The sequence below is a fragment of the Nelumbo lutea genome, chromosome 4 (assembly GCF_056320005.1).
Source record: "Nelumbo lutea isolate HS-2025 chromosome 4, American lotus-T2T, whole genome shotgun sequence".
Classification (NCBI taxonomy): Eukaryota; Viridiplantae; Streptophyta; class Magnoliopsida; order Proteales; family Nelumbonaceae; genus Nelumbo; species Nelumbo lutea.
Window position 1 is genome coordinate 13,660,635 of NC_142687.1, and position 15,954 is coordinate 13,676,588.

At 38.8% G+C, this 15,954-nt stretch overlaps 1 protein-coding gene across 11 annotated transcripts in view; it reads left to right on the plus strand.

Annotated features, from left to right (window-relative positions):
* Window positions 1-4,998: 4,998 nt before the first annotated feature.
* Window positions 4,999-15,954, plus strand: part of LOC148854042 (ARM repeat superfamily protein) — a 50,343-nt gene continuing 39,387 nt past the window's right edge. For 4 of the 11 annotated variants that reach the window (XR_016112829.1, XM_088984080.1, XM_088984075.1 and 1 more), the window contains exons 1-6: window positions 6,464-7,072; window positions 7,407-7,476; window positions 7,556-7,628; window positions 7,770-7,892; window positions 12,519-12,688; window positions 14,964-15,113. Coding sequence is in view for 10 of the 11 variants with exons in the window: in XM_088984080.1 (XP_088840206.1) it covers window positions 7,417-7,476; window positions 7,556-7,628; window positions 7,770-7,892; window positions 12,519-12,688; window positions 14,964-15,113 (576 nt within the window). In the remaining variant the exon portion in view is untranslated. Of the gene's footprint in view, window positions 5,093-6,463; window positions 7,242-7,406; window positions 7,477-7,555; window positions 7,629-7,769; window positions 7,893-12,518; window positions 12,689-12,983; window positions 13,102-13,321; window positions 13,486-14,963; window positions 15,114-15,954 lie in introns of those variants that run through there. The other 7 variants (XM_088984085.1, XM_088984077.1, XM_088984076.1 and 4 more) reach the window with 7 other exon arrangements.

Below are 15,954 nucleotides of genomic sequence, written 5' to 3' on the forward strand. Positions count from 1 at the left end.
ACGCTACAAAAAGCTTAATTCTCATCCTCTGAAAGGCTAAGTCCTCTTCTTCTAGAAATCTAAGTTCTCACCTTTTAGAAACTAAAAGCTCTCACTTTCTAGTTTCCATATTTTATGAACTCAATGACTATGCATGAAGTTTATGGCCAACAGACTAAGCAGCTCTACTAACTTTATTTCAACTCAGATAAAGCTTCATCAATCATCTTCGCGAGGTACCCTCTACAAATATGAGCTCTTCGTGGCTTCCGCGGGAGTAGGCGGCCAACAGATTGCATGGGCGCCCCTGCCGGTCGAGCCTTCCAAGGCTTCCATGTGAGTTGGTGACTTAAAGTCAGTAGTGCTGCCCCCGTAGGTCAAGCTCCTAATAGCTTTTTGTAGGAGTGGGTAACCGACGTCACTAACGAGGCTGATGCAACGCAGCCGTAGATCTAAGGTGCCGAGCGAATAAAAGACCTCGGCACCACATAAAACCTAGTCACCTCTTCGGCATGGGCAAAATCAAAGATCAATGATAGTGGACTACGAGTCACTCCCAGAACCTAAGGGCTAAAGTGCCGAGTTGGCAAAGACTTCGGCACAACATAAGACCCAGTCGCCTCTTCGGCATGGGCAAAATCAAGGGTAAGGAGAGTGGATTGCGAATCGCTCCCAGAGCCTAAGGAATTGAATCAACGCTTACGAACTCATCGAATTAGTCATTTCAGGCCAAAATGAGCAATCTACTCCCTTCGCTTACTTTCAACTCAGGAGTGGGGGACAAATGATGATGGCGAATTTGGTCCTCTAATGATATTGTGACACATGGCACCTTGTAACAACTAGGTGACACCCGAAACCACTTAGGCAACAACTTGCCTTAGCCAAGTTGATGGTGTCCCACCTGGCGGCCTGGCCCAGGTGCGAACTGGTGGCTTGGCCGAGGCGCGACCTGGTGGCATGGCCAAGGTGCGATCTGGCGGCTTGGCCCAAGCGCGACCTGGTGGCCTGGCCCAAGCGCGACCTGGTGGCCTGGCCCAGGTGCAACCTGATGGCCTGGCTTAGGCGCAACCTGGTGGCCTGGCACAGGCACTAACCTGGTAGCCTGGTACAGGCACCGACCTGGCAGCCTAGCACAGGCGCCGTCCTGGCAACCTACGAGACGTGCTCGCCGACAAATTCGTCATGCATATCCTAACACTCCCACGATCCTTGGAAGTTGTCCCACGTGCCGAACGATTTGGAGGGTGGTCAACGTGCATGGCCGTTTCCTCAAGGAATCTCAGACCACTTAGATGACTTCTCGGAAATCTCGTATGCGGTGCGTGAAGCCCACGCCAAACAATGCCTATATAAAGGCACCAATCCCAATGGCATAGGGGGGCAAGTAAGCATATTCTACTCTCATACTTCATGATTTTTAGCTCGTAGTCTACTATGAGAGTACTGACTTAATCATCGGAGCAACCTCGCCGGGTTAGCCACCCCGGGTCTTTTGACATTGATTCCTTGCAGGTCTCTAAAGAACTACGAAGCTCAACAATCAATCTAGCTTGGCAACTAATAGGTAGCTCAGCCCTCTGGTCAGCTTGGCACCTAATAGGCAACTCGGCCCTCTGGTCAGCTCGTCACCTAATAGGTAGCTCGGTCCTCTGGTCAGCTCGTCACCTAATAGGTAGCTCGGTCCTCTGGTCAGCTTGTCACCTAATATGCAGCTCGACCCAGTCAGTTCGACACCTAACCTGCCCTGTTGGGCTTAGTCAGCTCGGCACCTAATCTGCCCCTAGCTCAGCCTCCAGGTCCTCACCCAGCAAAATTCTCCACTTCGGCCTCTAAGTCATCGACCACTTGGAAGCTGACCGAATGACGAGGTACTTAGCACAAAAAAATAATACCTCACCAAAAACCGATTCATCACTCATAATTAATGAAAAGCTAAATTAAAAAAATAGGGATGTATGTAATAATCACGCTCATATTGGATGTATAATGGGATCAAAATCACATCCAATCCGATTATTGAATGTATGTTGAACCTAATTTTTGAATCCAAAGAATTGTGCCGAATGCTAATTTTGGGGTTTAGATTTGGGAGTCAATTGACCATTCTCTATTATGGGTCTAACACGGGTATAAACACATTCCAAACTTAGACTCCCGTCCATTAAAAACAACAAATTTTCCTATCCCCATCGGGTATTCTATCATTTGACATCGACTAAGTTGGATATGGGGAATTTGAGATTGCTCAAACAAGGATGAGGACAAGGAGGGATATTAATTTAAATATTTGATTGGGAATATGGAATTATGGGTTGGGATGTGAAGTCCCTTTTGTGGTTTTAGTATTTTAAATAGTTTTAAAGTATTATTTATGTATACACAAATTACTTATTTTAAAACATTAAATATGTTTATATTCACTTCAACTCAGATATATATTAAACTAATTTAGAATCTTAGATTAGCGGATTGTTATTTTTTAGGGTAAATTACATATATGTACCTTGTTCTTTGGGGGGTAGTGACATATAGGTATCTTGAACTTTCAATTGTGACACTTGAGTACCTTGAACTCTCAGAAATAGACACCTATGCCCATCCATTAGTATCCGGTCAGTTATCTATAGCATATGAAGTCATGTGCAACTTTAAATATTAAAAATACCAAAACTACCCTTATCATGTATTTTCACCTTGTTTTCTTCTTCTTATTCAACGATGGCAACGTTAAATCTTCTTCCATGGCAATAGAGTTTTTTCTAGACCTTCGTTTTATGTATCAACATGAGAGCTAGTGGTAATATGTTGTTGATAAGTCATCATCTGATGTTGGGTTGGACTGTGATTTGCCAACTGACGACTATTGTTTTATTGTTTTAGTTATTAGTGGGATAATCAAAACTCTGTCAAAGAGAGTTTTTGGATTGATAAAGTAAAACGAGGTTTCCAATCTCTTGAAGTTGTAACAAATGTCGTGATTGGTGACTTGAGTGAGGGTGTTACGAGTTTTGAACGCCATCATCTCCAACAATGCTTAGAGCATTGCCAGTTAGGTTCAGTATACCAAAATCAATGGTGAAGGCATGATTGGTTTACCAAACGATGGTGTTGGATGCTGCATGGAGGACATAGAAGTATAAGCGGGTTCGTTGTCTATGTGGATTGTAGATGGCAATAACTACAAAATTTCCACTGATTTGAAGCATGTGATGTTTGGGTAGATAAGCTCTAAGTTGTTAGAGGAGAATTGCAGAGGTTAAGGGGAAGATGGATCCTATGCATAGACAATGGGGAGAGAGGGATGGTGGGTGGAAGTTGGAAGAAGATATATGGTTGCGTAATTGAATGTGAGTTAATCTACTTTTTTCTATGAAGGCATAAAATGTGATTGTTCCACGGTTGTGTTGATCGGGACAACTGACAACGAACTTGACATCGGTTTGGTAGACCAAGGGCTGGTTGATTGTTGGAGTAGGATAGGTGTATTGGACAAGTTAGGGATTTCAATGGTGTTGCATTTTTAGTGATGATTTTACTCCGTTAGCAAAACCCTTTCATTTAATTCAACCATTGCCATTGTCGCCATTGAGTGATTTTGGTTGAACTCAACCCTCTTTGGCCTATTTCTAGGAACCGGAATGATAAAGAATGTTGTGGCTGCTGCCCAAACCAAGTATTGCCCAACTTATGTCTTTTCGTATCTACCTCTTTAGTAACGATGAACAGGTTTTTGTGATTCAGGTTGGCATTTCTTAGGCTGATTTTTTGAGTGCAAAATTGTATTCTGGAGGTTATTTTACGCTGAACTACTGAGTATTGAGTGGAGGAAGCATCGTACAATGCCAAAGGAGTTGGCCTATGCATAACTCTGGTTTGACTAGTTGGATGTTCATGTTTGCTTGGCTTCCATTCTAATACTTAGAACCAAGGTCATGAGAAATGCTATTGCCATGGAAGAAGATCCAACATTGTCATTGCGGACGAAAAATAAAACAAGGGAAAATACATGAGAAGGGTAGTTTTGATATTTTATAATATTCAAAGTTGCACATGACTTTGCGTGTTATGGATAGCTAACGGAGTACTAACAGATCAACCTACGTGTCTATTTCCAAGAGTTTAAGGTACTCAAATGTCGCAATTGAAAGTTCAGGGTATTTATATGTCACTATCCCCAAAGTATAGGTTATCTATTTATAATTTACCCTATTTTTTTAAATAAAATTTGTTCAATAAAAATTTTTAAATAATAATAATAAAAAAAAGAATTGGAATCATGTCCAAGGAATTCACATCAGCTCCCCCACATGGAGGCACCCCACAAACGTCGCACAACACATTTCAGCCACGTATTGGGAACATCTCCTAATAGTGGTTCATCATTTCACGTAATATCATCAGATAATGTTCCAAATACACAGCCGGGATGTGCTGTGGGACGATGTAGGGCGCCTCATTGTGAGAGGCTGATTTGAACTCTTGTCAAAGATCAGGATGGGGGTTTATGTTTCTTTTCGATGGAGACCGGGGTCGAGGATAGGGTAGGGAGTATGCCCCTTGCTTCCAACCCGACCCGTTGACATTCTTACATCAAACAGTGGTAGCTGGCAACCCCGAAAATTTGCGGGCCAGGCTTGCAAATGCAAACCTTGGAAGTTGGAAACATCAACCGGGCATGTTTGGAACTGTTTACGTTTATCGAAAAAACAACGCCATATCAGCATTTGGTGGGATAGAAGATTTTTGGCTCAAAAATCATTGTTTGGTATGTGCATTTATTAAAAAAACGCAATTAAACGTTTATGTATTTATTTGCATTGGTTTTTCGTGAATATAGCCGTTGGGGGAAATTTCTCGCTTCCTCCAATGCCTGGGCATTTCATGAAACGATGAGCTGACGTGCATTCGATGTGGCTTCTAACGTGTCATCCAGAGGTGGTGATCCGGTGCAACCCGAATCTACCATTCTAAAGGTGGATATCTTCTTGCTCACTCGATGACCTAGATGCTAAAGCACCAAAGAGAAGTCTTTCGCTGTCTCAGAAGAGAACACCCAGTCCAGTGACGATAAGAGAGGATTCTTCGCCGAAGGGAGTAGCAGCTGCCGCCGGTAAGAAGGTCTTCGTTTTCTCCCTATTTTCTCTATGATTTCTCTTTGCAATTCAGATTTCTTAGGTTGATTGCAGTCCAGCTATCTTAAAGTTCTGGTCACAATGCAAACTATACTGATTATGTGCCATATACATTAAAACTGTGAAACTTCATATGAACTTTCCCTCAACTTATTTTCTAATTCTCTTATTTTCTATCAAAGTATTATCATACCAAACACAACCTTGGGATCCAGGTACTAGTAAGACATATTTTTAAGAAGAAAAAAATATATGTCAGAGACATGTTGAAATATATAAAGGTTTGAATTTCTGAATGTAAAGCTACCAAAATTCATTAAAAGCATTGAGTACATTTTGTTATTTTAAGAAGTTAATAGTCATTCTAATAAAATAACCAATTTGCATAAATGGGTAAAACAAAAGTTGCCTGTAAAGCAATCCGAAGTCTATAACTAACACAACAAATAACTCTCTCAGGGGTGGGGAAGAAGAAGAAGAATACTAAGGCTTCTACATTTGGTTTTAGCATACCTTGGCCTAAGTCTGCAAGGCATACTAACTTATAATACCTTGGCTTGATACCTAGGTTGTTTTTTTATTCCATCTTATGAAAGAAAAATGATAAAAATATGGAACCTGTCTAATAGTGTAAACTTTTTTTTTTTGAATTTAACTATGTACGGAAAGGAAAACTGAATAGATTTCACAATGATGTAGGCTTATATACAAAAACTTATATGACTTGTTACTTAACATTGCAAACTTGTTAGTATGGAATACAAAAGGATTTTGTGCTTTTATTTTTATTAATTTTATTGGATGCAATTGAGAGAGAGAGAGAGTAGTAAATTGGGATGTGAAATTTACTTAAATTTGGGCTTTGGCCGGCCCAAGCCATGCCCAAATTGATCTACCTTGTCAATGGTATATTTGTTATTCAAAAGAAAAAAAGATAAGTGGTTTGATAAAATGTTGTAAAGAAGATAGATACTGGCAACTTTACATTATTGCTCAGTTTTATTTTGAAGACTGATACATATATATACATAGAGAGAGAGAGAGTCAAAGTGAAAGTATCATCTATCCACCGTTCGTTGGATGTGGATTATATCATATATTAACCATTAGATCTGAAAATTAGTCTTCAAATTGAAGCATATGTAATTTAGACCGTTGGATTGACTAATGTTTTTTGAAACACCCTACCAACAGCAAATGAAAAAGCATTTATTATTGTTGAAGCGTAAAAGGACGTTTATTGAAATGCCCAAATTAAAATTAACCAAACAACAAAATGGAATTACTAGATAAACGTTTTTTTGATAAATGCCCACTCAATAAACACAAACGAAACCAAACACATAATTAACCAACCATAATAAAGAGACCCGGTTCATGACCTGGTTCCGCAGTTCCGCCACCGCCATCGCCAAGAATCCCATTTACTAAACCGGTAAACCCTAACTAAACACACCAGTTCAAGACGAGAATCTATCTACTACGCGATTGCCGCCAACTTCTCGTATTTACGAAACTCGACGATGCTTAACCAAGCAAAGACATCTTCCAAAACCGTAGTTTCAAGACACCGGAGAGAAGAACTACGCTCTCATTCTCTCTTTCATCATTGACTAGTTGTATCAAGGATTTGCATAAAAAGGCAACTGTAACTCTTTGTTGAGTATAGTATCCTCTCTAGCAACTGGATTGTGAGTGAATCTTGTTGTAGAATTAAAAGGGAAAGAAGAAGAAAGAGGCAATTATAATAGGAAGTGAAAGGACATTTAGAATGCGCATCACAAGATTTCTGGACGGGATGGTTGTGGATCCACGAGTTGTTCATTGAAAGCCAAGGAGACAAATTACTCCATAGAAGCGAAATTGTTTTTTTTTTGTCACGCTGAACTGAACTTGGTGATTAAATTTATATCATCCCTCGCTTGCATTTCGTCATCAGAGAAGGCGATCGAAGCGAAGTGAGTTTCTTCCATTGAAAATCTAGCTCCTGTTAGGTCTAATATCGAGTAATTTGTTCGCATGGGTAAATCCCTACTCTGCTGCAAGTTTGTTTCCTGGGGTTTTATTTGTTCCACTCAATGGAGCTGTGTTCGGGAGTTTTTGCCTTAAGAAATTACAGTTCTACAGGTGGTTTGGCTTTTGAAGGATCTCTTGTTATAATATGATAAACGTTGTTTAGGATCTTAATCATCATAAACTACGGCGAACGATTGGCTCCCTGTAAAATTATTGTATTTCATTCGTTAGTCGATATTTTTTTCGATCCAATTTATTTTGCTGGTATTACTTCAGCACAGAAGCTATGGCACGTTCTAAGCCGACCTCGTCTAAGAAGCAACCGAAGAGAGGCGTGGACTTCAAAGTAATTTCCTGCTCAATTCTGTTCATTTAGCAAGGCATTAAGAGATTATATTCATATTTGTTCCTGTAAATTTGTGCAGAAAATAAAACGGAAGATTGGTCGGAAACTACCACCGCCCAAGAATGCTACCAATACTGAAATCATATCTAAAGGTACGTTGATCCCCAGTTTGAGGACGTTGTTTTTGCACTCGAAATGATTTTGTCTGGATGAACCATTTCTTAATATTGTAACTTTCCATGTTATCTGGCCTGATAACAAATGTTTTTATTGGACTCATGTGGAATGAGCAGCAATTATTCTTCCCGAACAAAGTGTGGCATCGGAGAGGGCAGGTTTAGCTGTGAGTAAAAAAGGGTTGACGTTAAAGGAATTACTTCAGCAAACATCCCATCATAATGCCAAAGTTCGCAGAGGTATTTATCATTGCCCCTAATCTTTACTTATGGCAGTGTAAAGGGAAACTTTATTTACATTTATTGGTTTCTATTTTTGTTTAAGTTGTTAGGGAGGTAATGAAGTGATAGAATTGTTTATACAAACCATCAGCTACACAAATACATACATTTTCTCAAAAATAGTACACTTGACACTTGTATTGAGATGAGGTCCAAAACACCATTCTTGTGATTGTTGCAAAATACCGTGGTTTGGTTTTCTATACTTTGTGATTGAATCTCATAGAAGGTGGGCCCTTTCCTTTCCCTCTCAAGTTGATGGGTCTCAAATTCCAAAGGATTTAATGGAATGTGACAAGATGATCTCAGAAGATATCTAGAGGAAATTCTTGCATCCTCTCCCGTGTTCTTATCTGTAGGCCTCCCTTGTGAAAGATGAGGTGAGGCTACAGTTTGATGGAAGCACATCAGACAATTCTCATAAACCCGTTGGATGCTGGTATAGCTGGAGCTATTTTAGATCAGGACTTGGGAGGGAGCCATTATTTGGATGTAAGGCTGATTGGGATGTTGATTCCACAAAAAAGCCAAGGTCATGTCTGTCCTTATAATGTTGCAGATGACCAGGCAGAAATACTTATTTTAGTTGTTCATCAGGGAGACTAGGTCAATGCCTTTGGATGGAGCAAAATATGGGAGAAGGTCCATGGAGACTTGCTAATTTCTTAAAAAAACAAGGAAAAGACAACTCATTAGCTCAGAAGTCAGAACAGCTGGTTTTCAAGGAATTTCACTTCTACGGCTAATGGGCTTGCTGAATTGAGTTATAAAGGCTTCTGTGTATGGTTGCAGCTTCTTTCCTTCACAGTTTTAGCAATGCCATCAAACTTAGACTCGATGCAAAACCGTTTTGGTTACCCAGTCACCAGTTGAATGGTTCAACCGTTTAACTTGCTATGCAAAAAAGGCATATAGTTCCTGGTTATCTTTTAAAGATAGTTTAATCAGTGATTTAAAAGGCGCGCCTCAGGCACACAGGCGAGGCGCATTTCAGGGTATGCGCCTCGCCTAGGTCCTAGGCGCAGCCCTTTCTTTTTTGCTTTTTTTTGAACATAATGGCTGGGTCGAGGGATCTGCCCCCGGACCCCTGTGCCATGCTCCTCCAAGAACCCTCAGTTTGGTAATATTGTTCATTCATTCATCTTAATAAAATGCCTTCTTAAAAAGCAAATAAAACTAAAATCATTATTTTTTGTGTTAAAACTAGGAACTTAAGACCTAACGTGGGCTTGTTTGGGCTTGCCTCGAGGGGCATGGCACAAAGCTGGCTCGTAGAGTCAGGAATGTAATATGTTTTACATTACATTAGCTATATGAAGTACTGCAATTGAGTGAAAAAAGAAATTACAGGTTTTACATGCTTGAAAATGTTTTATATGTTTGATTTTATTTTTAAATTCTCATTTGAATATGCTCTACGTCTTATGTTTATGTATTTTAATTTTAGATAATAGGTTTTTTAAAACATTATTTTAAAATTTTACTTCATATTTTTATTAATATTATTTTTAATATTTTTACTTTTTTTGAATTTTGTTGGCATTTTTTTTTATTTTTTTTAATTTTTTGTGCCTTGCATAAAAAAGGTGCGTGCCTCGCCTTGCGCTCTGCACCTTAGGTGCAAATTGACCCCTGCGCCTTTTTTGTGCCTTGCGCTTTTAAAACACTGAGTTTAATCAACATAAGCTTAAAACAATAAATGTCATAGTCTAAGAACCAAATAACTTAAAGAGCATTTTGGGTGCAGTTTCCTGGTTAAATTGGAAAATGTCCACGATGGGTTTGAATGGGTGTTAACAAATGTTTATGGTTCCAATTGGTATAGAGAAAGAAACCTAATGTGGGAAGAGTTGGCTGATATCAGGGGCTTATGGGAAGGGCCCTGGTTTATTGGCGGTGATTTTGATGTGGTAAGATTTGCAAAAGAAATGAGCATACTAGGCAGAGAGTAACAACCATCATGATGAAATTCAATGTTTTTATTGGTACTTTTGACTTGAGAGACATACCTCTGGGGTAATCTAGATTTACTTGGTCCATCCTTCAAGCTAATCCAATCTGTTCTAAATTGGACAGATTCTTGGTCTTGGTTGATTGTGAAGAGCATTGGAGTGGTTTATTAGGGAGAACTTTGCCTAGACTTACCTTTGGGTTTTTGACCATTGGCTGATTTGTGTCTTTCAACAAGGAGTGGTTGATGGCCTTACCCCTATTAGGTTTGAGAACATGTGGCTAACACTTCTTGTATTCAAACAAAGAGTGAAGGAATGGTGGAGTGAACAACAATTGAGGATGGAATGGGAGGGGCAGAAATTTATGAAGAAGTTACAGAGGTTGAAGGCAAAAGTAAAAGAATGGACTAAGCTGATTTTTGGTAGACTAGAAGAGAAGGAGACAATTCTAATTCTACAAATTGAGGACATAGATAGAAGGGAATTAGAAGGGCCTTTTGAGAGAGGAAGACATAACTCATAAGATCAAGGTTTCAGTTGAAGAAGGAACTCCAAGAAACTCTATTAAGGGAAGAAATAAGTTGGAAGAAATGGATTAGGGAGGGAGATGGTAATGCTAAGTATTTTCATGCAATTGCAAATGGTAGAAGAAGGAAAAATATTATCTCTTGTTTAGAAATTGAGGGTAGAGAAGCCACAGATCAAGCTGAGATAGCTAAGGCCTTTGTGGATCACTTTAAATAAATTTATTTAAGGCCTCTGAGAGAAAGATGGACAGTTGAAGGTTTGAATTGGGAAACTATTGATGCCTTCTAGAACCAACTTTTAGAAAAAGAGGTTTGAGGAAGATGAGATTAAGGAAGCAATATTTGCCATGGTTAGATCCAAGGCTCTGGACCCGGATAGTTTCACAATGGCTTTTTATCAAGATTGTTGGGAGATTATTAAGCCATATCTTCTTAGAGTGTTTAAAGATGAATGAATTCAACCTTTATCACCTTGGTGCCAAAAAAGGCCAATGCAGATCATTCGAGGGATTTCAGGCCAATCAACTTGGTTACTAGCATTTATAAAATAATCACCGAGGTGTTATCTCTGAGAATCAAACAAGTTCTTACTTCGATCATCTCTCATTTACCAAGGGGCTTTTATTTAGGATTAACATATTGTGGACCAAATTCTTATTGCTAATTAATGTGTGGAGGCCCAGAAAAGAGCTAAGAAAAACGGGGTGGCCATTAAGTTGGATCTGGAGAAAGCTTATGATTTGGTAGATTGGGAGTTTTTAATTAGTATTATGAGGACCTATGAGTTTGGAGATTTGTGGTGCAAGTGGATCAAAGGCTGCCTGCAAACTAGTCATTTTTCAGTGGTTGTGAACGAGTCAGTGAAGGCCTGGAGGGTTTTTTGAAGCCATTAGAGGGAGAGCCCCTCTCTCCCTTTCTTTTCCTTTTGGTGGTAGAGGTTCTGATTAGATTGAGTTTTAAGGCTAGCCAGTTGCATCTCTTTAAAGGTTGGGAGGTTGGAAGGAATAGTGTGGTGGTATCCCATCTCCAGTTTGTAGATGACATTTGGATCTTTTGTGAGAGGGAAAATATAAATGGGATTGAAGTCTTAAAGCTAATGGTTAGCTGCTTTGGAAGAATGTCTAACTTAAGAATCAATTGGAATAAGAGTGTGGTGGTGGGTATAAATGTTATTGAAGAGGAGTTGGGCTCATTTGCGGAGATCTTGGGGTGTGAGAGAGGTGTGTGGCCCTTAAAATATTTAGGCTTACCTCTTGGTGGCAATTCGAGGTCTGTTAGCTTTTGGAACCCTGTGGTGGAGAGAATTGAGAAAAGGCTTGCTGGTTGGAAAAGGAATTACATATCTTTAGGGGGGAGAATTACTTTGATCAAATTCACCTTGGGAATAGAAAAATTGATGAGAGATTTCTTGTGAGAGCTTGGAGATAGAAAAAAGATCATTTGGTTAGGTGGGAGAAGGTGGTCAAATGGAAGGAAGAGGGTAGGTTGGGTCTGGGAAACATTAGGAAGAAAAGCACTACGCTTCCCCCCAGACAATGACAGATTGTGGCGTAAAGTGGTTTCAAGTATTAAAGACAATCTTGTGTCTAATTTCTTTGGGTTATCTTCTTCCCCCAGGGAAGGTTGGAACTTGGGGCTCGTGAGAAACCTGAGAGGATTTGAAATCCCTTTGTGTCTAACCTTTTGAATATCTTGAACAACTTGGTTTTCGATGAGCCCAGGGAAGATAGACGTGTGTGGAATCTCAGTCCCTCTGGGTCATTCACTTGGTAATCCTTTTTCTCTTCACTGGTAGCCTCTACTCCTTTCCATTCCTTCCTTGTTAAAGAAGTCTGGTGTGCCCATGTCCCCCCAAAAGTTAGTGCCTTCTGCTGGGAAGCTTATCATGAAAGCATCAGCATGGGTGATTTGTTGCAAAAGAAAATACTAAATTGGTGCTTGTCTCCCAATTGTTGCATTTTGTGTAATGTAGGCCAAACAACATTTAAAGAAAATATTATTTCATGATTTGTTGACTAGATTTTGCTTCCACTAATTGGTTTGTACCCTTGTACTAACTGAAGAGTCTATGATGCTGAGACAAAGTGTTTTTCTGTTTGATGAAGATGCGTTGACTGGTATTAGGGATTTGGTGCTTAAATACCCAGCAGAGCTGACATTACACAAACTTGCCATAATAGAGAAGCTGCGTGAACGCATTAGTGATGAGGACAAAGTTGTCCGCGAGACACTCTATCAGCTTCTGAAATTAGTGATTTTCCCTGCCTTGAAAGAGGTAACATGCAACATCTTTTCTTCCATAAGTATTTATACAAAAGTTTATGTTCCATAGAGGACAAACTTATTGATCTCTGATGCTGGGGAGTACATTGACTATCCTTAATTGAGATTTGAATGGATAATTTTGAAATTGGCCATTATATTTTTTTTCCTTTTGAATGGCGGAATCAACATATCATTATGGTGATTGGTGAATCACTTGGCTCTTCAAAAGTGAAATGGTAATGACCTTGAATATCTATTACTTGGATAAGGAGATAGCAAATGGATTAGTTGGCTGTCTTGGCAGATCAGGTTAACATATGGAAGCATTATATTTGGGGACTGCAATCCTTTGGGGAGGAATGAACTTTTATGATGATGTAGCTGATTGATTCAAGGGAAATCCCTTCTGGTAGATTGGTTATGGTCTGGTTTCTCTCTTTTTTTCCCCTCTGTTCTCTTTTTAGTCTCTCATTTGTTTTTATTTTTTAATGAAAAAGGTCTTCACTGATAATAAAAGAGCCTTAATGCTTATCATGTTATAAATAAAAAAATTCTTTAAGGCTCATTGGCATAATAAGAAAGAAAAAAGATGCTTTATGACTCATTGAAATATTTTAAAGCACATGGTTTTCCAATGTCGCAGGGAGTGAATGACTATGAATGAGTTCTCTTACAGGGTGCAACCATGCAAGATTTGTATACAAGTGGCATATCTGTACTTCTGGTGAACATGCACCACACAGTACTCTTACATTCAGTAGGTCAGGCACCAATTATCTATGTCAAAAGGATGTACAGATAAAAAAGGTTTTAAGCCTGTTAAGCTTAACTTATAAGATTGATCTTTGTTGCAGCAGAATGCCTTGGGGTCACTGAAATGGGACTGTTCTCCCCTATCTGTTCACTGTAGGCTGAAAATAGTGTACATTTCCATCAAAGGGTAGCACAGTAATTTTATAATCAGAAGGATGCATATAGATAAAAAGGTTTTAATTTGTCAGTCACAACTTCTAGGGTTGATTTATGTTGCAGCTGGCCACCTAACGCATATAAATCGTGCATTGGATTTCTGGGTAGATCAAATGATTTAACTTCAAAGAAATGTTTATGATTGTTCTGGAAGAAGTAGAACAAAATGTTCAACCAGAAGCAGGACCCTTTCCAGTTTCAAAATATGAATGGCTGAAACTATAGTTAAAAAACTGTATTTTTTGATAGTCAACAATAATGGATTTTATTTGTGAGCAAAAGAATCCTCTCCACAAGAGTGGAGGTAATGTACAATAAACAGACAGCTTGACCAACATTCCATTTTTACATATAATGGCAAGTACAGCAAATGTTTGCAAAAGCCCCATCTGGGCCTGGACTATCCCATTCCAGGCTTCCCATATTAACTCCTGCCTTAATCAAACTATTAAAATCTAGGTTGAAAACTTTTCAAGCAGTTTTTTTCTTTTCTCAGTTCCTTTTTTGATGTTTTATTATTTTTATTTTTATTAGTCTATTTATGGCATGATGTTGATGTCACAGTTGAACCAATTGAAATAAGTTGGACTGGATGCCTTTCCATTTTGATGCCTGGTTTGGTTTTCAAACTGTTGATTGAAAAGGGATCTGCATCTCTATCTGTTCTCCTATAGGCTGAATAAGAATATAGAATGTGTGACTTAATATTTTGTTGGAGCTGGGAATAACATGTACTCATATGCGTGTGCAACCAAATTGGTTTGAGTCTTGGAGGATTTGCAGGTCAAGTCAGGGAAAGTCCCTGATTAAAATTGCTAGGTTTAAAAAAGTTCAAAGTATCGATACGATATGCCCGATGGCGTATCGTATCGTATCTTTTGGGGTCTGAAACGCCTGTTTACAGGTATTTTGGGACCCCACTCTTTTTTAATAAAAAATATGTTAAAATATCTTCCCAAAAACCAAAATTTGAAAAAAAACAAAAAAAAAAGCCATTTCCGCTTGTATCTAAGTACCGATACACCTCTGCCGATACAGAGGCATATCGTTACTTTGAACCATGGGTTTAATTTCACTATAGTTGGGGGGTTATTTTTGATGTTGATATATGATTTTTTTCCCAATCTAAATTCATGCCATCTTGGGAGCCAATTGGTTTGTCACTTCATCTCAATGCCTTATTTCTTACGGGAGTAACAAATGCAATGTTCTCTCTCTCAGCATTCTTTAAAATTTGTTTTTCTTTTCCTTTTTCCTTTTGTAAAACTAACATTTTTGCCCATACTAATTGCTTCTTATCGTTTTCTTCATTCTAGGATGTTCCAGGATCCTTAATCTCATTGATGATGGCCTATATATTTAATGGAATGACACATTTAGCAACTGATATACGGTTCATGGCTTTCAAATTTTTTGATCTTGTTGTCCAGCATTATCCATCTTCATTTTTCATGTATGCTGAAAAGGTACACACGTCATTCCCTTAGTATTTTATGGAAATTTGTTACTTGTTAGTGTACTATGTGCAAGTCTGATAGAGGCTTCTTTGTGCAACATAAATAAATAAATAAAAGCCAAATGTTAGGTCCATATCCAGTCTACTTTTTTCTCCCAAGACCCAGATAACTGGGATCAACACTGGGTAATGGCCTTTGCTTGTTTGTTTGTTTTGTTTTTTTGTTTTTTCGTTTTTTTTGTAGAGTAAAAAGAGACAGTTCATTAAAAAAAAGAAAGAAATACAATCCAAGAGGCGACAAGTTGGCACCTCACCATACAAACAACTGAAACAGAAAAACTACAGGAATGACATCTGAATTTCAAGTACATTCCAAAAATTTTCCCTCAAATCTGATTTACTAAGTTGGGCAAAATCTGGAAGCACCCAACCCAATCGACCACTTGCTTCCCAACCACAGTCACCAATGATTTGATGTTCTTAGACTTGTCTTCGAATAGCCTTCTATTTCTTTCGTTCCAGAGGGTCCAGAATACAGCAAAAGGGATACAGCTCCATATTATCTTTGATAGAAAACGGTAACTTTCACTAAGCTTGGAAATTATGGAATTACAATTGTCACCTTCTTAAATAAGGTGACCCCTCATAACATAATCAAATTACAAATTACAAACATGCCCAAAATAAAGTCTCCCTATTAACCACCCCTTGCTTTGTTAAAACATCAACCAAACCATGTGCTAACCCAATTAAACTGTGCTCCAAGCTCCCTTGTCAAGTTTATTATTTCCCTCACATGGTGTCTAAACCAAGTGCCCAAATTATTTGTTTGCATCCAGCCTACGACCAAT